Source organism: Anoplolepis gracilipes, chromosome 14, assembly GCF_047496725.1.
Source record: "Anoplolepis gracilipes chromosome 14, ASM4749672v1, whole genome shotgun sequence".
NCBI classification, from domain to species: domain Eukaryota; kingdom Metazoa; phylum Arthropoda; class Insecta; order Hymenoptera; family Formicidae; genus Anoplolepis; species Anoplolepis gracilipes.
This window is the reverse complement of record NC_132983.1, coordinates 6,499,460-6,524,356: the sequence shown is the minus strand read 5'-3', so window position 1 is coordinate 6,524,356 and position 24,897 is coordinate 6,499,460. Positions and strand designations below refer to the sequence as shown.

At 31.3% G+C, this 24,897-nt stretch overlaps 2 protein-coding genes across 6 annotated transcripts in view; both read right to left on the bottom strand.

Moving 5' to 3' along the window:
* Positions 1 to 354: 354 nt before the first annotated feature.
* Positions 355 to 19,609, bottom strand: LOC140672885 (aquaporin AQPcic-like). Of its 3 annotated transcripts, none has more exons than XM_072905347.1 (5): positions 19,233 to 19,609; positions 8,373 to 8,560; positions 7,224 to 7,367; positions 5,245 to 5,706; positions 355 to 2,071 (listed from the first exon to the last, which is right to left on the bottom strand). In XM_072905347.1, exons 1-5 carry the CDS (start codon positions 19,255 to 19,257, stop codon positions 2,063 to 2,065), a joined length of 828 nt encoding a protein of 275 aa, XP_072761448.1. In that variant the 5' UTR covers positions 19,258 to 19,609; the 3' UTR covers positions 355 to 2,062. The 3 variants fall into 3 exon arrangements, with proteins under 3 accessions (XP_072761448.1, XP_072761449.1, XP_072761447.1); XM_072905348.1 differs by lacking the exon at positions 19,233 to 19,609 and adding an exon at positions 10,490 to 11,529 and having other exon boundaries at positions 355 to 2,068; XM_072905346.1 differs by lacking the exon at positions 19,233 to 19,609 and adding an exon at positions 10,490 to 11,521.
* A 1,016-nt stretch (positions 19,610 to 20,625) lies between these two features.
* Positions 20,626 to 24,897, bottom strand: part of LOC140672882 (aquaporin AQPAe.a-like) — a 29,339-nt gene continuing 25,067 nt past the window's right edge. For 2 of the 3 annotated variants that reach the window (XM_072905342.1, XM_072905344.1), the window contains 3 exons: positions 24,641 to 24,784; positions 23,840 to 24,298; positions 20,626 to 23,342 (listed from right to left, as the gene is read on the bottom strand). In XM_072905342.1, coding sequence (XP_072761443.1) covers positions 23,852 to 24,298; positions 24,641 to 24,784 — 591 coding nt within the window. In that variant the 3' untranslated portion in view covers positions 20,626 to 23,342; positions 23,840 to 23,851. The remainder of the gene's footprint in view (positions 23,343 to 23,839; positions 24,299 to 24,640; positions 24,785 to 24,897) is intronic. The other variant, XM_072905343.1, reaches the window with a different exon arrangement.

Genomic DNA, 24,897 nt, shown 5'->3' with positions numbered 1-24,897 from the left:
TCGTTTCGGACAAATTGATGAAGTGTTTGTATCCTGACGCGATCGGGACCAGCAGCGTAGATTTGCGAACGAGTTACAAAATTTTGACGGCACAGACAGCCTGCGGCAAAGGGGAAAATCAAAAAGTTACACTTTTTACGCACGTCATATTTTTTTCGATGACACTCGCTCAATCCTTCTCAATCAAAGTTATTTTTATTTATCGCGTTACAAGTATATAAAACTCAATTAAAATGGGCATGCGAGGATTATTAGTATTTTTTTCTTTTTTTTTTTTTTTACAGAAAATCTTATTTTTGCTAAAAATAAAACTAAAAAAGATGATTGAAAGAAAATAGAGGAAAAAAATGTGTTTTACATTAAAAATCTTTCACAAGTGCAACATATTTTATTACACTGTTTCTTTTTTTCACATACATGCAATTACTGATTATTATACGATAAAAAAATTATTTATACTTATCAAATAAAAATTAAAACATTAGAGCTTAACTAAAAATTTAATATTTTCTTAATTAACTAGCGATTGGATTTTACATTTAAAGAGTAAAATGCATAAAATATCGATTCTTCGATGATATTCTTCCTGATTGTTTTTCTTTGTATAATTCAAGCAAATAATTTGTCTGCAGAAAGTATAGTATTGTATAATTTTATATTTACATGTATAGTTGTGCGTCTGTTAAAATTTATAAATAGCGAAACGTTACTTGTTTGGAAATGCTCAAAAGCTGCTCCGCGTTGTCTGAAAAAAGACTTTTTTTTTTTTTTTCCAGTGAACGAAACTCTTCTCTCGTCATAGCGATAGCTTGGAGCAAGTATACATACGTAACTATAGAAATAACAATAATAGTGTATGCTTTCATGTAACAAAAATAGGTACGTAAAGAGTCATCGGTCGCGGCTCTTTCGTCGCTTGGGAATCGACATTTCCGCTTCCGGCGATGAATCGAGCGACTAACAAACGCGAATACGGTCCGCTCTGTCTAAACGAGCAAATAGCGTAAAAGTAAAGTTCGTCAAGCAATATCGCGAAAGTAAGAGTATTATAACGTATAATCAGATTACGGTAATTATAATATATTATATTAAACCATGCAAAAGGCGTCACGAATCAAAGAGAATGAAAATATGGCACTATAAATCAATTTCATGAAACTTGATTTATTATCTAAACGTACGTATAAAGTATATATAAACTTATTAGTAATGGTAAAAAAAAAAGGTTAATATAAAAGTTGAAGTATATCATCTTTTTTTCTAACTAACAGTAAGTATATATTTTTCAAATTGTTTATATTTGCCACATTTATATTCTCATCGAAACGTAAATTTGTATCATTATCTTATCTCTAACGTATGTATAACGGATGAAGAAAAAAAAAATATATATATATATGTACATACAGTAAACTTGTAATAAATGATCCACCTATTTTATAGCGAATGTACATTATATTACAGAGAGAAAGTGGCACATAACGGGATATATATATATTCGAAATTAATTTTATATCAATTGACATTTAATCGCAAGAACGAGTTCATTCCCGATGATTATTTGGTCGAGATGCTTTCACATCGCGCGCGCGAGAATTTTACTAATTTAATTCTGATTAAACGAGCAAATACACTTCATTAGATATTTTGACGCGATAAAAAAAAAAAAAATGCGGATGCCTGATTTATCGATTAAAATTTAAACTGAATTATCGTGCAAAGATAACAAATACTTGCATTTGTCAAATTAACCCTGACAATGAGAAAAAGCGTGACTCGAAGTTGTACGAGGATACGCACGTGGTGATGACACGTCATTCTATGCTGATAATGATCTCGGGAATTCCAAGTACATCTTCTGGTTGAGCTCCAGACTCCAGAGCTCTTTCTATTCTATGACTTCTGATTTAAAGTATAATATGTTATTGAATCCGTCCGTGCGTTATAAAGTACTTATCTTCCTCAAAGGATGTAGGTTTTCTTCGTGTTGAGAAAATGTCGACCGAGTTTTAGCTTCTTTTTACAGCCTGTCATTTTGATTGTGTCCGTCTCGTCATCGAAATTACGGCTGCTGGAAGAGAAATACGAAACCAATTAATTTCGGCATTTTGAACCGCGGTCGCGTCTAGATTGAAAATCACGAATTGCGGAAATAATACATATGTTTTGCGCTCGAAAATGAGGATGCTTGAAGATCACTAATGATCACTGGATTGGCTGAATAATAACTATTCATCGCGCTCTATGTTGCGGTTAATAAATATAACGGTCTCATAATTAATATTGGTCGAGCATAATTTATCGTTTTATTTTAATTGAAATGAATGGAAATTATTTCTTGCTGCTCGAAAGTTTGTAATTAGAATAACACACATTTTTAATCGTAGATAAAATTAATTTTTCTCCCACATCTCTCACATGGTCAGACAGCAGTTTTTTGCGTACGTAAAATCAAAGAATATTTCAACGTACCTATAAATATGGCAATTCTTTAAATACTGCGAAAAGATAAGAGACGCAAAAATATACGCAGACTTTTAAGAATTTTTTTTTTTTTTTTTTCAAATAATAGGGAGTTTGCATTAAAAAAAATATACATTTTTTTATATATGTAATTTAAATATATATTATTATAAATTTATTTATAAGAAAATTTTAAATTTTAATCAATAGAAAGGTATTAAAAAGTTAAATTAAAATTTAATAAAATTTAAATTGTGAGAAAACGATTTTGATTGGTTGGAGGGCGTGACGTCACACAGTGCAATAGTTTCAAACGTTTGAACAATAACTGGATATTTTAATAAATAAAAATAGTGTATTGTCACTGTATATATTGGTTAGGTTTGAGGAGACGCTATTTCACGCTATTTAGCGCTATTAGCGTCTCCCCGAATGCAGATATTGCACTGTGACGTCAAATGGCGTTCGGGAGAACTCGGTCGTTTCCGGATCGTATTGGACAATTTCAAATAATGTAATTTTTATTATTGATTTTCTCTCGCTTAATTTGCATTAAAAAATGACGAAAAAAATAATTACATTTAAAACTATATATAAATTATAAAATGTAATTGTTTTTCAAAATCATGCAAACTCCCTATTGTAATCGGATAAAATCAAATCGAATAAAATCGCAATCCTATACGATGACGATGAAATAGGGAGAGATACGATATATAGAATTAAATACAATATCGTCGAGACGGGCGACTCTTTTTCTTATCCATTTTAAAGCTCGCGACAATCGGGGTAAACCGACGACGTTAAATCCAGCTCCGGTAACGTCCCGTAAAACCAGTTTTACTGAACTTCCTTGCCCACCTAGCGATTTATCGTCGACCTTTACGGCTAGCCCTTACAAGATAATCCGCGTCATGCGAAGAGCCCTGATGCATGGCGGGTATGGCGTTTACATGATAAAGCCACGTGAGCTTCGTCCTTCCCGTATATTTTAAGGGTCGTTAAAAGTCGCACGAAGATGGCCGTTAATTTCGCCGAAACGTCGTTAACGAAAATTATTGCCAGAACGGGGTGTAGTTCCTCTTACACGAGAGTTTCGTATGCACTTTGTACAACTTTTATCGTTATAATGTTAAACTGTGTTAAAAAAAAAAAACAAGATTTATTAAACCGATTGACTTTTGTTAGTTTTAATTTATTTCGCTGCTACAAATGCCAGAAAGAGTAGCTTATACAAAAAAATTACTATGTCTATTCTTGTCGCGAACAAATTATATTCAACAGACTATAATATTTTATTTTATTCTAAAGTACAAGGGGTTTCGATATCTTACATTAAAATACATTCTTTTTAAATCCCGACAACTGTGTAAATATGCAATAATCTATCGCGCAATAAAAATAATGACAGTTGTGATATTAATAATACCGAATGCAATTTATACGGATTAATTAATTCTTTGTAATATTTACGACATTAATAAATACTTTGTCATGTAATTGTATTTTAACGTCACAATATTTAATAAAATGTTCTCTTTGAATTGATTTACAAAGCACTTTTTGATCTTGAAAAATTAATCAAGTACACATGTAATATTTTAAACATTATTAGTACAGTTTTTCTCGTTTACACATTTTATTACACGACTCAATTACTCTGAGAAAAAAAAACACGGTTACAATCCTCTTTGTCAATCCTCGGGGCTCACGATTAGTAAACAAATTATTTGGATTGCTCGTAACTAATTTTTGCAATTAGCTATTCTATTTATTTCAAAGATTTTTAAGTTATACTAACCAATTGTCTCATTTTCAGAATTTTTTTTAGAATTTTCCACCGTATTGTTTTTGTTAAATTCTCCTTTTTTTTGATAAAAAATATATAAAAAACAATATTTTTTGTTCTAAATTGAAAGTAACAGTCGTATTCTTTTTTAAATTTTTTCTTTGAAGGTTTTTGTAAAGGAAAAAAAATTTAATTTCCAAAATTTAATATAGGGTCTCCAATATGGCGGAAGTAAAATTTTGAAAATCTCGTCTGCCATATTGGATCCGCTATCTTGAATTTTGAAAACCTGACAACGGATTCGTAATCAGCGACCCCAAAAACCCTTATATACCAAATTTTATAAAATACTAACAATTAAAAAAATTCGTGACTCAAAAGGTTAAAGGGCACTAATCAAAATGTTAAATTGCTTAACTAAAAAAAAAAATGGTCAAAATTTCTCCCAAAGTAATTGCAATTTTTAGTTACGCGGAATTAAGGGGATACCGAGCTCATTTTTTTTATCGACCGAACCATATTTTTTGCGCATCGAAATGTTTTTATTGGTTGCACAGAATAAAAAATCCTTTTCCACGATTAAAGTACACATAGAAACAATGGATGAACATTCCGAGTTTTTACGTAAAAGACGAAAAAAATTAAAAAATTAAAATTTTGTTATCGACTTTTGACGTCACCATAAAAGTTTAGCAGCTTATATGTACAAACTAAGTAATGTTCATCTATTGTTTCTATGTGTATTTTAATCGTGGAAAAGGATTTTTTATTCTGTGCAACCAATAAAAACATTTCGGTGCGCAAAAAATATGGTTCGGTCGATAAAAAAAATGAGTTCGGGATCCCCTTAAAAGTAGATTATTTACGTAAAATTAGGGTTAGAGTAATTCAAATAATTTGATTACTAATCGTGGGTCGGAAAGTGGGTTGTAACCGTGTTTTCTTTTCCCAAAGTTACCTTACGATGAAAGAGGAAATTTCAACTATCTTACCTCGGTTTTATGGGCATCCACGCTGTTGAGCGCAACCGCTTCGGCGGTGGGCTCTTCGTCCTCGGGAATATTTTCGGAAACGCCGAAAATAGTTCTGTACGCGAACGAGGTGATCAGGGCCCCGCCAATCGGGCCGAACCAGTAGACCCACTGATGCGACCATTGATTATTCCATAACGCGGGCGCGAATGACCTCACTGGGTTCATGCTACAACCGGTGTAGGGGCCAAATGCGGTCGCCAACACGGCCACCGCGAGGCCGAACCTCACCGGCACCGAGTCCGTGTTTTTCTCGTTTCTCGAGTCCATCACGGAACAGAATACCAACATTAGAATGGCGGTGGCGATTCCTTCGAGAATCAGACCCTGGATCGCGGACAGGTCGGCGTGTAAATCAGTTACGCAAAACATGTCCGATTGTTCGATAGCACCAGCTGTCAAACGATCCTTCGGCGTCACCACCTGCAAAGAATATTGAAATTAAAGTTGTAAAACGCTTCTTTCCCTAATTAAAATTGTCACAATTTTTCCTCTCAGCTTATTGTAAAACAGAATGAAGGATTTTATTACGAAAGCAGAATTGAATTTTATTAAGGAGAGCAAAAGAGCTGCATTAATAACAAATATTGGTTTTTACATTTGTATGTTATCATACTAAAAGCGGGCGTATAATGAAAATAAAACTGAATATTGTTTATAAAAGTATTTGTTTGTAATGCGGGGTTTATAAAATTATATAAATTGCAGATTATACGATTGAATAATCATCGTAACGCAGAAACAGAAAAAAAGAAAGCAACATTCATTAAAGCACGGTTTATAAATATGAAATATGTACAAAGTATTATTTATGCAATATTATTCTTTTGCTTTATACCGTTATATTAAAACAGTTTTGCTCTCGTCTCTTATCGAAATTATTAGTTTCTTTTATGTAACGTAATATTTATTCCATAATCAATATTGAGCTTTGTACTATGTTTTTCCGCGATCGATGAACTCTGAAGAATGCATCTTTTCATTTATAAGAAAAAAGGACAATTAATATTATTCATTTTGCTTTTATTATCTAGGTTGCTACGCCAACATATCGCTACGAAAGACGCAGAAATACGCAATAGTAAGGCTTTTTTTTCTGATTACGGGAGTATGAATTATTAATCGCGCAACACGTGTAATGAATTACTGATTAAACAAAGGTTATAACCCTCGCGTTTTGCTGCGCGTTGATATAATCCACACACAGTCGGAAAGATTTCTCGATTTATTTCTGTGTCACTCTATAACTGCATAAATATTGACAATGTGTCTGTCTTATTCAGTAATCGTTCTTCGTTCATTAAAATATCCTAGACGCAAAACGTGTTTTAATTAGTCCTTTAATCGAACCCACATTCCGTGTGTGTCATTCCAACGATAGAGCTCGAATTACGACGACGGATATGTCGAAGGTCATCACGTCTATGTGTCAACAAAACTAGAAAGTATTCTTATATCATTTCTATATTTAAACGCGACGATGTGGATTTCGATGCTCAGGTATATTATATTACACGCGCTTGAATTATTATATTATTTTGCTAAATTTATTTGTAAACGAAACCTCGAATCACTTAACGTAAGGAAAAATTATATATATGTATAGTTTTAAATATTCATTTATCTATCTGGGAAAAATGACATTTGTTTTATGCACATTATAAATTGTATAGATATTTATAATTTTTTTTTTTTTTTTTTTAGTATCGATGACAATTGTATACAAATGTATATAATAATTTTTTCTATGACGATTATCAGATAGATTAATTCATTAATTTTTTTCTATTTGCTTGTAAATTAACTGAAATTAATATATTAATCAATATATTAATCAATAGATTACAATAATTCATTAATTTTTTTTATTTGCTTGTAAATAAAGTGCAATTATTAAGCGGAAAAATAAAAAGAGGAATAAATAATTATCTTATACCGACCTTGAGCATACCATAGCCTAGAATGGCGCCTATCAACTGAGACACAAAGTAAACTAGGGCCTCAGGAATAGTTTTTTTCCCCAGAATAACGGCCCCCACAGTGATTGCTGGATTAATATGAGCTTGACTGATGTGACCGATACACTGTGAAAACAAAACATGAAAGAGAAAATTTTTTAATCATTTACAACATGCTAACTTTAATAACTCTAATGCGTTTTATTAACAAGCGTGTCGTAACAAATTCCGAATTATCCGTTGCGCGGATACAAACTACGTTATGCGAGATGAATAAAAGCTAATGAAATATATCCGTATATATGTATTAGAAAAAAATCGAGTATTCGCTAACGAACCGCGACAGGATTTCGCCACGTTTTTTGCCCTGTTTGTGAACACGAGGCGAAAGGCGGCATATAAAAGAGATAAAACGCATTTATAGTATATCGCAATATTGCAAAATTTGTGAGATACGTATAATAAATAAATCCATGGTAGTCTTAATCAGAAACGCGCACAACAAAATTATTATTGATGACTTTAATTTTTCATGCTACGGAAAAATATATACACCTGTGTCAATGATCGTTTTTCCATTATTATGAATAAGTTATAAAAATAAATCTACCTGTTTATATCGCTTTTTCTCTGCATACGGTTACGCCGAAATTATAATCATTTCACCATCATTTTGGTTTGAGTTTTAGTTTTGTTAAATCACCGGAAATTACGCGTAGGAATATTACGAAAATTATGTTAGACGGCCTTGTCGTACAAAATTATCGTCGTTTATTTAAAATATCATTAGGCTTCAAACTTCTTGCCATACGAAAGGGGCCTTCAATGAAATAATATGATAAAAAATGTGTCATTTTATTACATTATAACATGAATTATAATATTTTTTATATATATGTGCAATTATATATTATGACAATGTAGAAAAATGGGAAATTAATAATTAAAAATTTAACAACAATCTTATTTATGCAATTCTGTTAGGGTAATTTTTAAAGGAAAAAATTCAAATACTATAGTATATTACATAGAGTCGTACTTTTCATCTAATTTTAAATGCACGCGAAGATAAGATAATAATATGGAGCGATCAACCATGTGCTAACCAAAGACTTCCGACTACCTACTGACCTGGATCACAAGCATAACTGCTAAGCCGAAGGTTAGCGTTATCTGTAAATGAGGAGGTATGACGCCGAGACCAGATACGCAGCCCATGCATCCTAGAAGCACCAAAATGGCTGTACCAATCAATTCCGCCAGCCCGGCGATGAGAGTGCTCTTCATGGTGCCCTCTCCTTCCATCAATCTTTTTAATCCTGAAAAGCATTTCTTCGATAAAGACGCAATATTGTGTGTATATCTTTTTCAACCGCACAAAATTGAATTATTTAAATTTTACGCGAGCATTCGAAAAAAAATGATGTTGCAACTTTAACCAAAATTTTCTAGCTGTAAAAAATTGACTGAAACAGATCAATTATTAGCAAATACTGTGATAATGCATATATTTTGCATTTAATCAATTTAAATGACAGAGACAGAATTTATATCTGTACTGTTTGTGTAATTTAGACAGAACTTTTTTCTGCGATGCCTATCTTTTAAGGCTTATAATTGTCAAGGACAATTATATTTGTCATTAATATTTGGGAGTGGGATCTAAATTTTCTAGAGGAGGTATTGCTAGACTATTGCTGCTATAAATTTTATACGTGAAAAACAATATTCTAACAGATACAAAAAGTAGGGATAAAGGCTATAGCCGCATAAACATACTAAAAGTGCCCCCGACGAATTTTGAAATAACATTTGGCCTGTCATAACTGTAAAAAAAATTTTCCTCAAAATTTCAACTCCCTAAGTTTATTATTTCTTCTAGTTATCGAGAAAAACATAATTTTCAATTTTTATTTTTCTTTTCTGTAAATTTTTGAGATGATTCCATATCGATTTTTTTTCTGAATACTTATCGACAAAAGACACAAAAAAAATATTTTTTCATTAATCTTGAATAAAAGCTTGAATTTTACAAAAAGAATGAAATTAAGAAATGGCTTTTTTAACACGTTTCTTTCGAGATTCAATCACCAAACTTTTATAGAATACTCTATTTATACGTCTCAATACTCTCAAATTTTTTCAATTTTTTCGAGTTGGTGCAACGTGATGAGAAAAATGGAAATCTTTTTTTTTTTCTATTATTTTTTAGTAATAAGACGTAAAATTATTTATTTTCTTGTAATAATTATAATAGTAATTGTAATAATTGTAACAGTTATAATTATACTGCAGGATAGAAATATTTTTTATGCAAAAATAATCTAAAAGTTGTAATTTTTGAGAATTGTTTTTGCATAAAAAATATTTCTATTTTGTAGTGTAATTATAACTATTACAATTATCATTATTACTCTTATCATTACTATTATAATTATAGAGAAGAGAGCACAAGAAAAATAAATAATTTTTCGTCCTATTATCAAAAAATAATAATAAAAAAAAGATTTTTATTTTTTTTCACCATGTTGCACCAACTCGAAAAAATTGAAAAAATTTGGGAGTATTGAGACCTATAAAAAGAGTATTTTATAAAAGTTTGATGATTGAACCTCGAAAGAAACATGTTAAGAAAGCCATTTCTTAATTTCCTTCTTTTTTTAAAAGTCGAGTTTTTATTCGAGATTAATGAAAGAATAATTTTTTTTGTGTCTTTCGTTGATAAGTATTCAGAAAAAAATCGATATACGATCATCTCAAATATTTACAGAAAAAAAAATAAAAACTAAAAATGACATTTTTCTGGATAACTCGGGAAATAATAAAGTTAGGGAGCTGAAATTTTGAGGAAAATTTTCTTTTACAATGAGGAAATGACAGGTCTAGTATTATTTAAAAACACGTCGGGGGAGCGGGGGAGAGGGGAGCGTTTTTTGTATGCTTATCCGGCAGTAGCCTTTTAATTGAGACATCTAGAAATCTATCTACATTAGCAAAATATTTTTCTGACCGAGGAATCAAGTATTCATTTATTGCAACGCGCACAATTTTCACACTTTTCATTGTCTAGTACTAGTCTTGAAATGTGTCACTTTAAGAAATACTGCAGCATTACTTTTCGAAATGTGCCACTATTCATGAACCACGTTTCAGGATGAAACTTTTTCCTGTTAGACAGCTGTCTTTACAAGTAACTTTACAACGCGGTCGCACGATAATGTCAAAAGATACGCGATTACGTTACTTGCCTCTTGTCTTACGGCGATTCCGCCACATTTTGCCACACCACGTTGAAGAAACGTGCTTAGTCCGCGGCTGCCATCGGCAGAATAACTTTCACGAAAGGCAGATATAACATCATGTATCGCCATTCACACAAGGTCGTTACGCACCATAATACATCGATGTACAATGTATGCGTCGCTGTTATTAATGAGTCGATTATCGATCGAAAAAAATGGAGTTCTTCAAATTACGCAAATATTCATTTTACATTGAGCGGAATTTCTAAATCATTAAATTTTTACTGATTACGCAGCGGATTATGTAGCGTTTCATCACAAAAATTAGCTTTACATATTTTTGTACGTTTCGCGAGAAATTTGTGGTTTTAAAACGATGGAGGATTTGAAGAACTGTGTTTCTTCGAAAACAGGGAAGTACCAGAATTATACTTTATATTACATACACATGTTGCACGTTTCGCGATTTTAGAAAGATTGCAAGATTATAATTAATGAGATTTATTTTAAATATAAAAAATACAATTTAAAATAGATTTTGTAAATTGTAACTTTATCCTGTTACTGCGCACTAAAACTCCTTTCCATCGACATTCTGTTCATTATTCTAGTCTCTCGAAACACGCGCGTGGAAAATCGCTTTTTTTATATAGGAGGATCCTCGCCAGATAGCCCATAAAAATCATTAATAAGAAATGTGGAAGACGTTCTTCCTTTTTTTTTTTTTTTTATTTTTTTCTCCGCAGTTGGAGCAACTGGCTCTTTTATCACACGCGACCTGATAAAAACTCATGGATACGTTTGCACGCTTTATTTTTAGCAACGTTATAATTTATCTACGACTGACTTTGTCAAGATGATATATTGTGATTTTTCCAACACATACCAGCAATTATATGCGTGACGCGGTTACAAGTCAATATTTTGATAAATGAATGTAAATTATTGCACAATTCCTATGACTATCGAGCAATTGTGTTAAACAGATTGTTGAATATTGATATTTAAACATCAAACTTCTAAAACGCTAAATTAAAGTGTAGATTAAAACAATGTAACGAATTTTTTTAAGTTGTATATATATATATATATATATTTTCTATGACCCATATTTTTGTTAAGAAACAAACTTTTTGACAAGACTGTTCTTTCACGCAGAGTGAAAGTGATACAGTAACCGACAGCGATTTCTGTGTTTCGCGATTAATAAAAATGATTTCATAAATAGCAAAATTCACGGAATGATACATTTAAACTCTCTGTCCAGATGATGAAGAAATAAAAAATTCTTGTTTATATCGATCGGATGTTAAATTTATTGCTTAATTTATTTCGCTACATTGACTACACGACGTCGGATGATTATAGTGTAAAAATAATATCGCGAAAAAATCCAACTGCAAAATAGATATGCTTTTGTACAAAGTTATATTTCTATCTCAACTTTATTAAAAGCACAGATTGCAAACATACTGCATCGGGAACGGGATATTTCAAAATTGTTACATAAAAAAAGAGTATTTATCTCGACTGAAGCTGAATCTTTTATGGTTCATTCATAAATATTGTAGGAGCATAAATTATACTTAATAATGAACGATTTTCTGTGTAAAACATTAACAAATATATCGATTTTCACTGTATAAAAAAGAAAATACAGCTACTTGTTCGTTCACGCGATCTTTTTTTTTTTTCGGCTAAACAATAAAAAAGCAAAAAAATAATATATTTCATTAGTAATTTTTGTAATATTCTTTGATTGATCTACTCGTCATACTATATCGCGTGGATTAAAATTTTGATTCTCATTTATCGCTTATGTAATTATTGTATTGTAGATATAATCGAATCTTCTTGATAATCTTGAAGGACGCATATCCGCTAATCCCGTATATCCGAAATCATTATTTGTTATTCACGAGTACATTGGTCACAGGTTAGCGATAAAATATTTGAGTTTTATCGTGGATATTGTGAAAGACAGGAAAGGATTTAGCAGTCGACAACTCCACTTTCAAAACTGTCGATAATACTCATCCGATGATAGGAAATGCATATCGCGCGTGATAAGAGCAGACAAATATATATTTTTAAAGAGAAAACGGCGGCGGCTTATATAATATTTTAAATTGACCGTCATATCTTTGTATTGCGATAGAAACATTATCTACTCGGCGATAAGCTGTATATGTGGTGCATTCAAGTATATATATCGCATAATTTCGTTGATTTAATAGCATGTAATTTGCTCAGTAAAGCATGCTGAATAATCTTTGACTATTATATATTTCCACGAAATTCGTGGGATCGATTATTCGATTTTACATGCTTTAACAATAAGCGGAAATGTCATCGTAATTTTTTCCTATCCTATTATATTTGATTTATTACCAATGAATTTGCAAATTTTAACATAAAGAAACCATTAAGAACATTACGTAATTATTACTCTTAAGAAATAAAATCACAGAAAATTTCATACTTGTTAATTCGTAACACTGAACCAACCGACTTTACGCCCATAATTTCAATAGAGAGTTTGCATTAAAAAAAAAAAATACATTTTTTTATATGTGTAATTTAAATGATATTATTATAAATTTATTTATAAGAAAATTTTAAATTTTAATCAATAGAAAGGTATTAAAAAATTAAATTAAAATTTGATAAAATTTAAATTGTGAGAAAACGATTTTGATTGGTTGGAGGGCGTGACGTCACACAGTGCAATAGTTTCAAACGTTTCAACAATAACTGGATATTTTAATAAATAAAAATAGTGTGTTGTCACTGTATATATTGGTTAGGTTTGGGGAGACGCTATTTCACGCTATTTAGCGCTATTAGCGGCTCCCCGAATGCAGATATTTCACTGTGACGTCACATCGCGTTCGGGAGGACTCGGTCGTTTCCGGATCGTATTGGACAATTTCAAACAATGTAATTTTTATTATTCATTTTCTCGCTTAATTTGCATTAAAAAATTACGAAAAAAATGATTACATTTAAAACTATATATAAATTATAAAACGCAATGCATTGTGTTTTAAAATCATGCAAACTCCCTATTGCTCTATAATTAAATGAATCATTGTCGTGTGATCATTAAATTGTGTAAACGACCGACACGGTCGAATCGTATATTTATGGCTCAAAGAAATATTGCAATCTACAATTAGATACATCCGATGCACGAACACGTAATCGCGGCTCGAGTGAATCATTAAAATTATGTGATAATTTTAATCCGCCACGTAGATACGTCGATGAATCAAATCCCGGCTGCCGCGAGTCGATCGTTAACATTGACGGGACGAAAGTTGTCGAAGAATAAGGAAGATGGATGGAATGCGGAAGAAGAAGAAGCCGCAACTTCTTCCTCTGCGACACATTTGTTGCGCGCGTCACTAATCGTCGCTCGATCGTTCGGCCGGACTAACGAAGCTTTAATCTACCATCTGCATACAATCGGCTAATTTTGGCAAGAGCGCCGCCAGGAGATTACGCGGCAATTAGCCGGCATAATCTGCCTATTAGACCGATAAACGCACGCGAGCGTAAATTAAACGTTATTCCACGCAAATTGATTAATGATCCGTGCATATATCCGTACTGACAATAAGTGAGCGCAATTTCTTTATCTGTCTCAAGATTGTGATGATCAATTTGTATTCATTCGTTGAATATTCAATCATCTCTATTTATTTTGTGACAACAATTCTTCTTTCCTAATTTTCTACGCAGAAAAGTCGCGCTTTTTATCGCATCTTTAAAAGTACGATTAATATTATTAAATATTAATGGCTGAAATTAAAAATTATGAAAGCATTTTAAATTTTACTCAAATGCATGTTTAACTATTTTTTTAAAAACCGACTTTAACACAATTAGATTAAAAAAATAATTTCAAGAAAACAATATTTAACATAAAAGGTTCGACGAAAATTGATTGTTCTATTATTTTTTTGAATCAATGAATAAATAAAGACAGGTTGATTCCTGCCAATGCTCGTCGATTCAAATATGAATTAAAATAGTTTGAAGTGTTATATTTCTCTAAGAGATGCAGGAACAGTTATTGAAATTTTACTCGTGACACTGTCGTGTACGAATGAAAATTTATATGTTTTGACACGTACTTATATATTTAAGAAGAAAAACATTGGACATATAAATTTTTTTTTTTTTTTTTTTTTTTATTTTCAGAACTGATACATATAACTGCATGCATTTTAAACGGACATCCTGTAGATTTATAATGTTTCTTTTATGCAAATTTATACTAGGCGTGTAAAATCTGTCGTAATTAACTTCAATATATTATTATCGCTTTTATTTTTTATCGCGGATAATGATACAATATTTACGTACAACTTATACACGTTCTTTGAGAATTGACGTCATTGCTTTATAATACAACAACAACAATCAAGTCATAAAGTTTGTAATTAGCTATGGAATCGCATCACAACATGTATGTGTATTTATAATATCTATGCTATGGATCGAAGAACGCAAAAGTAATCTTTTAACCTCCAGGCGATAAGCGAGTTTTTCCGTTTCCGTTAAAGGAAGTAAAAAATCTACTTTATACGAGAAAAAAAAAAAACTCGTTTAATTAACATACCCTGATATTATGCAATTATCGCATCAAGCTATTGCTAAAGTACAGGTTGCAACAAAAGTTTGTGAAAAGAATATTAAATCAGAAATTATATTAGAAAAAAAGACAATTGCATTTTAATTTGTTTCGCAACTTTCCGCGATATATCGTACAATTTTCTTGACATAATTTTATTTTAACGACTTAATAATTTTACTTTAATACTTTTCGACTATAAATAGTAAAATAAATAAATAAATATATAATTAAGACGCGAGTAATTTTCCCAGTCTCGCTTATCAAGTTGCAAAATTTATATCCACGCAATTCTCGTTTTGCATCGATATCAATAATTAGATGACGCGCTGCATTTCGGAAGATATAATATGTCATAAAAAAATTTCCTCTTGCCAAGCATAATAAATGTACCCTCGTTAATTATTATCGATCGACAGCGTTTACTTGTTAGAAGAATTGAGATAACCGCGGAGCAACTCTGTGTAAACTTGCATGTATCGCGATATCGAGACTGGATTTGTTTTCACACACTAGAATGATAAAGGCCAATACCACGAGTTAACCGATAGTGATGAGTCGAAAGTCTAATCGTGTAATGCACAAACATATCCTCGGCTAAATGATCTTTCGCCGTTGGAATACATTGGATAAATACGCGCAACCGGAGTCTCTGTAAATAGCGCGGTGTTTGATATCGATGAAATTTTCGTCTCTCTATATAAATCCGGAGCAGAAAATAAAGTAAAAAATTTTATTCGCCTCAGAGAACTTTATCTATCTTCGTGATATGGCTTAATAGGACGATTTTGATTTTATCTGCCGAATTTTTATTCCCACCGGCATAAGCGCTGCTAATATCTTTTAACGTAATCTTTTATAGATGTATTAAAGAGAGACGCCAAGTTATTATACTTTAATGATAAAATTAATTTTTGCTACAGTAATAAAAATATCTAAAGTACATTTTTAATAAATGTATATACATCATATTTGTATCAATATATATATATATATATATATATATATATATTAGGTTTTTATATATAAAATTAAACGAGATATATAGCTTCTTATTTCAATATAAGATTTACGTTAATTAAATACATTTTTCGTTTAATAATTAATAATGTTGTGTTGAAATTTTTACGTATATTGTTAATTAATTTAAATTAATTATTTTTTTAAAAGAGAGACGCAAAGTTGTTATACTATATATTAGTTTGTTTTATATAAAATTAAATTAAATGTTTTTAAATTAAAAGTTTTTATTTCAATATAAGATTTACGTTAATTAAATACATTTTTCTTTTAACAATAAATAATGTTGTGTTGCAATTTTTGCGTATTGTTAATTAATTTAAATTAATTATTTTTATTCACTAAACGGTTGCGCAAATAAGATTTTATTATCAAAATCGATTAAAAAATAGAGCTCACGTCTTATTTAATATTGACAAGTGGTGGTCGCCAGTGAGTTTAAATTGTAAGAGAATTTTATCATCGAAACTCCAATCTTCTTATCTTTTGGATGAGCAAATAAACACGTGCTATTTCATTTAACAAGTAAGTACGCAATCTCTAATAAGGCGCACAAGTGGGCCAATGTGAAAAATTGTATCTTGAGATACAATAGCCAGGAAAATCCGACGCGTAAGCAATCTGTTACTCATATCGACAAAACAATCTCTCTCGCTGCTCGTCGATAAAAATATACTTTAGTTGGAACGAAGAATAAAGAAGAAATCCTTGAAGCTATACATCGTGATCTCGCGGCGAAATATTTATAGATTCCAATAGAAATATATGTAAGTACCGGCCAAAAATATATCACCTTTAGGATTTTTGAGCATAAATTTAATTTAATTTACTTACTTATAAAATTAATTTTTTATATTATTAAAATTAAATTTTTATATTATTTTATGAAAAATATTTTATTTGATAAGTTGTATTTACTATCAAAATATATATTATGATATTATAAATATCCATGCACTTTGAATAAAATTATATTCAAAAATACTAAAGATGATATATTTGTGGCCGGTACTGTATATTCGCAACGAAATTTCTGAAATTGCTGCTGTATTTTTTGTAAAAAAAGTTTTTTTTTTTTTTTTTTTTATCACAATACTGGTAGATGAAATTAGAAGTTAACGTTAGATAAAAGCAAATCAAAAACACTCGTGACGTAAACTACTGTTGGACAGAATTTTAGAGAGATGACAGTTTTTTAACACATTATGATTAGCAATTGAAATGCTATTTGAATTAAAGTTTGCTTTTATATGTGCACACAAGACCTTAAGGACTAATCAACATTTGTCACGTAACCAGTAAATATAACTGCGTGAAGAATTGTCATGTATAATTGGCCCCCCTTGTCTGCTATAATATACGATTATTGTATTATATTATCATGAATCGTGTTACAATAAATTATAACTAATGTCGCGTGCGTGCGGGATGTTGCGCGGACATAAACTATCGTTAATCACACGAAATTGTACGTTTATTATATATAGTAATATTTAATTTGTGTGCAATTATTTTAATTGTTAAATTTAGAGTTTTTTTTTTAAATAAACGTGAGAAATACTGAATGAAAAATCTATTTAAAAATACACGGTAAAACATTTTTAAGTAGATTTTTTATTCAGTATTTCTCACGTTTAGTATTTAATAAAATTTATTTTATAAAATTTATAATGCAGGGAAAAAGAGAGAGAAAGAGAGAGAAAATAACCAACATTGATAAATTATCTTGATTGATAATTAAAAAAAAAAATATATATATATATATATATATACTCTTTATATAATGAAGGATAAGTTGTTGCCGACTGTTAAAAAATGCACTTTGATCATCGTATGACTCTCTTTTTTTTTTTTTAAAAGTTGTTGAAGTTAAACGATAGGAAAAAGCAATGGCATGACACATTACGTGGCATGAATTGCAAAGCGCTTCAATATAACTTGACATTATCTTTTCAATAATATAATACATTTTGTTTTTTGCCTACTTAATTTAATTTTTCCAGTTCACTTATATTTCTATAAATTTTTCAACACGGTTAAATACAAGAGAAATTCGGTTTCTATATTAATTTATATTTTAGCGTCTTTTCTATGACGTATCGTCATAGTGTTGAAATAAATTCTATTTTAACTTCATCAATAAATCGAGTGTTGAAAGTAAAGACTATTTTAAGAATATTTGGACTAAGGTCGTCGGCCCCAAGTTATGAAATTGCTTACTCAAGAGTAGCGACGTATTACTAGCAATTCTATTTATGAAATATAAAGCAAATTGTTATGTCAGAAAGAAGCAAATTTTATTTGCACGCAATTTAATCTTGATGAATTCACTTTGAATCGGCTAGTCGCATGAAGCGCAATAATGTATATAAATAGTTTCATTTACAGTTTTTGTCTTATCGTTTTTTTTTTATAACTCGTTGAATTATTTATACGTTATATTTATTAGCTTATTATTAAAACTTGAATTTCTTTAACGTCACATATGATTATCTTTTACTTATTTCACGCCAAAAATGTACGATATATTAGTAATTAAATTAAATATTTAATACTAATTATAAATATTGTTAGGGATATTGAGATTGATTTAGAAGCGTAAATATTATTCTCGGCTTTGTGATTGTGAATTTCAAGACCTTTTGTGTTTCGAGACCTCGTATAAGTTATTCAGACCTTGAGTCTTCGGTATACAGTGCGTCATGTTGCCTTTCGATTAAATAATAATAAAGGTTCTCGAAAGTAATAACTTTAATATTTTGCCAACTGGTTCTTACATCTAATAAAATAAAATAATAAATTTAATGCTTTTATTTATTTACAATAATTAAGAAATTAATTTATTGTTCGATAGAAATTTTAATATTAATACAGACAAGGTGTAAATAAAAATCTCTATCGATTGAGTAGTAAATATTTATAGGCAAATACATTTTCTAAAAAATGTTATTTTGGAGATCTCTAACCGTGTTATAAAAGAGACATGGGCTCGGTAGCTTTCAAGATTTATTAAGATAATTAATTATACTTTTATTCCAACCATCGTCGCGAAGCAATTTCATTTTCAATGAAAAAGACGTGATTTCTTACCTGCGCGAAAATCGTTCGCCGGCATGACGGAGCGTCTCTTGAGCGGAAAGTGTCACAACACCACAAACACAAATGTCCTGGGCAGACGAATCTCAACACGGCGAAGAAGAGAAAGAAGGAGAGAGAGAGAGAGAGAGAGAAAGAGAGGGACACCCGCACACTCCGTCAGCCGGCCTCTTTGTGAGCCGCGAATGTGATTGTAACTTTGTTCTATCGCGCGAAGAAGACACGTGGTTTCTGCTCGCGTGATATAACAACCCGACTGTACGCCCTACTTCGTCGCTCGCTACGTTACAATCAGGCGGGGATGTTAATTCCAGTTTTGTCCCACAACTACGTTACTGAATATATATCGCGAATATATGTATTTGTTTGTCAGGACTGACTGACTGACTGACTGACAACGTGGCGATTGTCGAGGCTTTCGGTGTCACTGTATGTATGTTTCTCCACACGTACTTTTGGATCAAGATTAAGAAGTCTTCTGCGTCGCGAACAATGCTAGGAAGTAATTTTCTATGCAATTAAGTCTTCAGTCTTTAGCGTTGTTGCATGATAATTACGAAAAAAAATCCAAGAATGCGTGAGACCGTTCAACAAACGAGAAACAATGATTAAGTTGCTTAGTAATATCGTGTAACGTACCTGTAATATACCTGTCGCTTACTTAAACGTCCTCTCGTCGTACTCGTCTTACTTTTTAATCACTTTTTGTCTCTCTTTAAATTTTTTTTTCAAATTGAAACAAAAATTACACGTGCCTTGCAATATCTATTCCAGCGTATCGATCGCAGAAACTCGAAGAGAATACTAATTTTGGAGTCGAATATTTATGACGTAATATCTTTCGCAACAATATGCGCTTTGCTCTTTTATATATGATCACCGCTATTTTTATATCTTTCTATCGTAGCACGCCTCCGACCATCTGAATTTTTACGATTAAATTATGTACGATTGTATAGATTTTTTTTTTTTATATAATAAACTGACATTTTTTGACTCGCCGACAAATATCGATACATGATTTTATTCGCAGGCAAGAGGTTATCAATAAAACGCTATTAATAAATTTTTAGTGGGTCTTTTTTTTTTATTTTCTACTTTACATTACATCTGAATGTAAGATATTATTTTTACGCTATGTAAACTTGAGAATATTGGTACTATGCTATTCTGTAAATAAATTGCGCACACAGTTATGAATATTAATATAAGTATTTATTGTCATTTTTCAGTTATTTGCAAATCTCTGCAAATCACACGAGTTTTAAACTAATTTCTAAAAAATTAATAATAGCTTAGAAGAATTAAGCGCTATAATTTTTTTGTAGAATATATAAATAGGTACTTGCGAGAAAAAAAAAAAAAAAAAAAAACAAAGAAAAAAACATAAGAAGAAAAATCACAACCGTCAAAATACCGCGTGGAATTTATTTAAAGCCACATTTTATTACAACTGAAAATTTACTTACATAAGTACTCACGTTGCAGTCGTGTAATCCGAAATTCGATCTTATCCCCCGCCCTCATTCGCGCAAAACAAGGTTTGCGAAATTTCAGGAAATCTACCTCGCGACTTCGCACACAGGCTCTTAAAGTTATTGTTATCTACAGAAGGGAGAGAAAGAGAGAGAGAGAGAGAGAGAGAGAAAAGGGATATACATATATGAAATGAGCGAGGAAGTCCGAACGTGTATCTTGTATTTACATATACATTAAATCGCGGAACGTAATTGCAATCGCGTTTACACGCACACATACATAGACACATGCACTCACGCACGCAAGCACAACATGCAGATCGAATATACAATTAAAACTTTGGCGCGACCGACGGCGATGGAGGCAATTTCCTGAATTCGCCGAGACTAATTCCGTTATTTCGAATTTCGTCGCAGCAGGAATAAGAGATGTCGGCCTTAACGAGCTGCATCGCGTACGCGTGCGATATAATGGTGGCGAATTTGGTGGAATTGCGAAGCGAACGAATAACCGGGTCTACATACAACCCATAAATTCGCTAATAATTAATAAAAAGCGCGACGATGCGGCCGCTGTAGCGTAATGCATGCGAGAGAGATTTTCTTTTTCCGACTCCTCGCGTCACGAACAAAAACGATAGAAAAAAAAAAAAAAAAAACGAAAGAGTGCGAGAAAATTAGTATCTTAAATTATACGTTGATACATAGGCAATAGACGAAATCACACGCCATTATAGTGCTTCCATATACGTTAAACGACATAGAGCGATCTTCGAAAGTGCTAGATATGTAAAAACTACGTAGCAAAAGGATATAAATATTCATGTATGTGTCACGGCAGAGCGATATTTCAAATGAATGTTACATGGACATAAATATTTGAATACGTAACGCCAGTTATTTATTATGTATTTTAATTTCTTGAAAACAATATTCAAGAAATGCGCTTACTATATAATATAGTGTTGGGGGTATTTTGTCCATTTTTCTTTCATTTTAAAGTAACATTTTTAGATTATATATATCATTTGGAATTTAGATTTTGCATTTTAACCCTTTGAATCACAACGGGTCACTCAGAGACCCATCTTTTTTTTCCTAGTTTTTTCCTTGTTTTAACTACTTTTTTTTTATCAACAAATACCGGATTTTTTGTTTCTACAGAGTCTCTAGAACATCAATAAGTGTCAAAAAAATATAAACAGTCATTAATTGTTAATTGAAAAAATACCATATATAAACAGACAGTCAAAATTAGTACTTTTTTACGAAAAAATGCATTTTCTACTAATCTATTATGACAATAAATACGGCAATTTTTTTATAATTTTAGTACCCCCTAAAGTATTTTTCAGAATTTTTTTACAATTTTCCACCGTGTTGTTTTTGTTAAATCCTCCTTTTTTTGATAAAAAATATATAAAAAACAATATTTTCTGTTCTAAATTAAAAGTAACAGTTACATTCTTTTTTAAATTTTTTCTTGGAAGGTTTTTTTAGCTCGCAGAATCTGAATGTAAAGGAAAGAAAGAATTTAATTTCCAAAATTTAATATAGGGATCCAATATGGCGGAAGTAAAATTTTGAAAATCTCGTCTGCCATATTGGATCCGCCATCTTGAATTTTGAAAACCTGACAACGGATTCGTAATCAGCGACCTCCCCAAAAAATCACAAAGAACTTAATCAACATTTTTTTTATAAAAAGAAAATAAAGCTCGAGCTTAACCCTTTGAGTCACGAATTTTTCTAATTGTCAGTATTTTATAAAATTTGGTATATAAGGATTTTTGTATATGTATGTGAAGTATATATTATATATGTATATATAAAACCCTTATATACCAAATTTTATAAAATACTGACAATTAGAAAAATTCGTGATTAACTGAAGTAACAGTTGTATTCTTTTTTAAATTTTTTCTCTGAAGATTTTTTTAGCTCGCAGAATCTGAAAGGTTAGGGAAAGGAAAGAAAGAATTTAATTTCCAAAATTTAATATAGGGATCCAATATGGCGGAAGTAAAATTTTGAAAATCTCGTCTGCCATATTGGATCCGCCATCTTGAATTTTGAAAACCTGACAACGGATTCGTAATCAGCGACCCTATAAACCCTTATATGTATACGAAATTTTATAAAATACTGACAATTGGAAAAATTCGTGACTCAAAGGGTGAAAATGCATTTCTATGCATTCACTCGGTCGCGATGCCGTCAATCGTACAAATAACAAATAATTATGTTTCAACAAAAACGTGCCGGTAATTCTACATCTATCACATAAAAGCAAATGCGAATGATATAATTAGGCGCCTTGTTACATCGATTTTACTATACACAAATAATTCGTCGGTTCAATCTACAATAGAAGTTTGCGTTCTTAGGATCCTTCGGGTTTTCCAAGATTTTCCATTGAGACGTTTCTGACGGATATCCTAAAAATAGAAATCCTTAAAGTTTAAAACCTGTCCGATCTGTTTCCATCGCGCCCTGCAAGAGTTTCCGCTGGAACTTTTACAACGTTCTCTTTTTTTAGCCGAGGAGGAAAATACCAGCGCGATATTCAGGATATGTCTCGTTCAATTTTTGTGAATCACCGACAGCCAGAATATAATTTTGATCGCTGAAAGAAAAAAAGTGCAGGATATAAGCTCGATTCGTAAATTACTTGATAAAAATGACGTTACACGTTGCCTGAAAATATCCACCAGATATTTGAGTTGAGACTGAATGGACAAAAGGTAGAACAATAAAACATAAAAACTGCTTTGGAAATATGCCAAGCTTGCGAAACATTGATGAGATTTTTTTACAAGGAGAAAGAAACATTCATACCATATATGCGAGCGAGGTAGCCTTTCACTTTCAAGTAATTTTCTCAATTAAAAATGACTGTCTTCTAATAGGAAAAGTTTAAACATTATTTTTAAATAATTATCTAATACGTGAAAAAATTTAACGCGTAATGAATTATTTAGAACAAAATTATTTCAACATATTACATATATGAAATGCGCATTTCTTTTTAGAAAAAAAAAAAAATTGATTTTTAATTTTAATCTTTTACAATGGTATGAAAATAATGTAATGATTTAATAATAAGTTCGGGGAAGAACGTACATGCAATTTCATTTACGTCTCGACGCCGTTTAAAGTTTCTACGTCATGTATAGCACCCTCCTGACTCTTCGTCCTCGGCATAAATAAACATCGATAGATCAGGGACGCAATTATGGATCCACCGATCGGTCCTAGCCAAAATATCCAGTGATTGTCCCAGTAATTATTCCAGATCGCTGGTCCAAATGTCCTAGCAGGGTTCATGCTGCAGCCTGTATAAGGGATAAAGGCAAAAGCGAGCATGCTGACGGCGAGTCCGAATCTTAGCGGTACCGAGTCGGTATTTTTCCCATTTCGCGAGTCCCAAATTCCGCAGGCGAAGAAGACCAGTATTCCTGTAGCTAAAGCCTCAACTAGAAGCCCATGAACGACTGTTATATTTTTATTAATGTCCGTTGTGCAGAAGGAGTAGATCGTCGTTATGTTACCGTCGTGCAATAATTCTTGCGGCGTTATCGTCTGTAATCAATATTAAACGAAGAATTAATATGATTAATATTATCGCCAACTTAAGTTAATCAATGTTTTTTAACAAATGTAAGCTGTCGTCTAAGAGTGTAAAAAATAAATTCCAGGCAGTAATTACGATTTATATTATTGCGATAAGAGCAAGCTCGAGCAAGTTTAAGTAATTTTGAGATAACGAGTTAATTTGAGAGCGACTTTGAATATAATTTTTTAAATAAACTACATTATATCCAAATACAAGTATAATTCTTGTTTGAGTGTGCCTACCAAAACATAATTCGAATTCTTTCACAATCGTAAAGAGCAAATAAATATGTGGATATATTTATTGACCTTTAACAAACCATAGCCTATCAGACTACCCAAACATTGTGCAATAATGTAGAGTCCGGCTATCAGGAGGGACTTACGGCCGAGAATCACTGTAGCCACTGTAATAGCCGGATTAATGTCAGCGCCACTGATATGACCAATACACTGAAAAAAAGAGCGTAAACAAGTGACGTTTAATCGACGACAAGATTCGATAACATGACGTCCCGGCGCTCGATTTATATCAATTTTCTCACATATAATATTATTATATAATT

Excerpts from the sequence above, each read along its gene's own strand:
- LOC140672885 (XM_072905346.1), bottom strand. The coding sequence starts at position 10,517 with ATGTGGCGGAATCGCCGTAAGACAAGAG. Across the intron at positions 7,368-8,372 it reads CAGTTATGCTTGTGATCCAG|TGTATCGGTCACATCAGTCA; the intron begins GTCAGTAGGTAG and ends TTGTTTTCACAG. Across the intron at positions 5,707-7,223 it reads TAGGCTATGGTATGCTCAAG|GTGGTGACGCCGAAGGATCG; the intron begins GTCGGTATAAGA and ends TATTCTTTGCAG.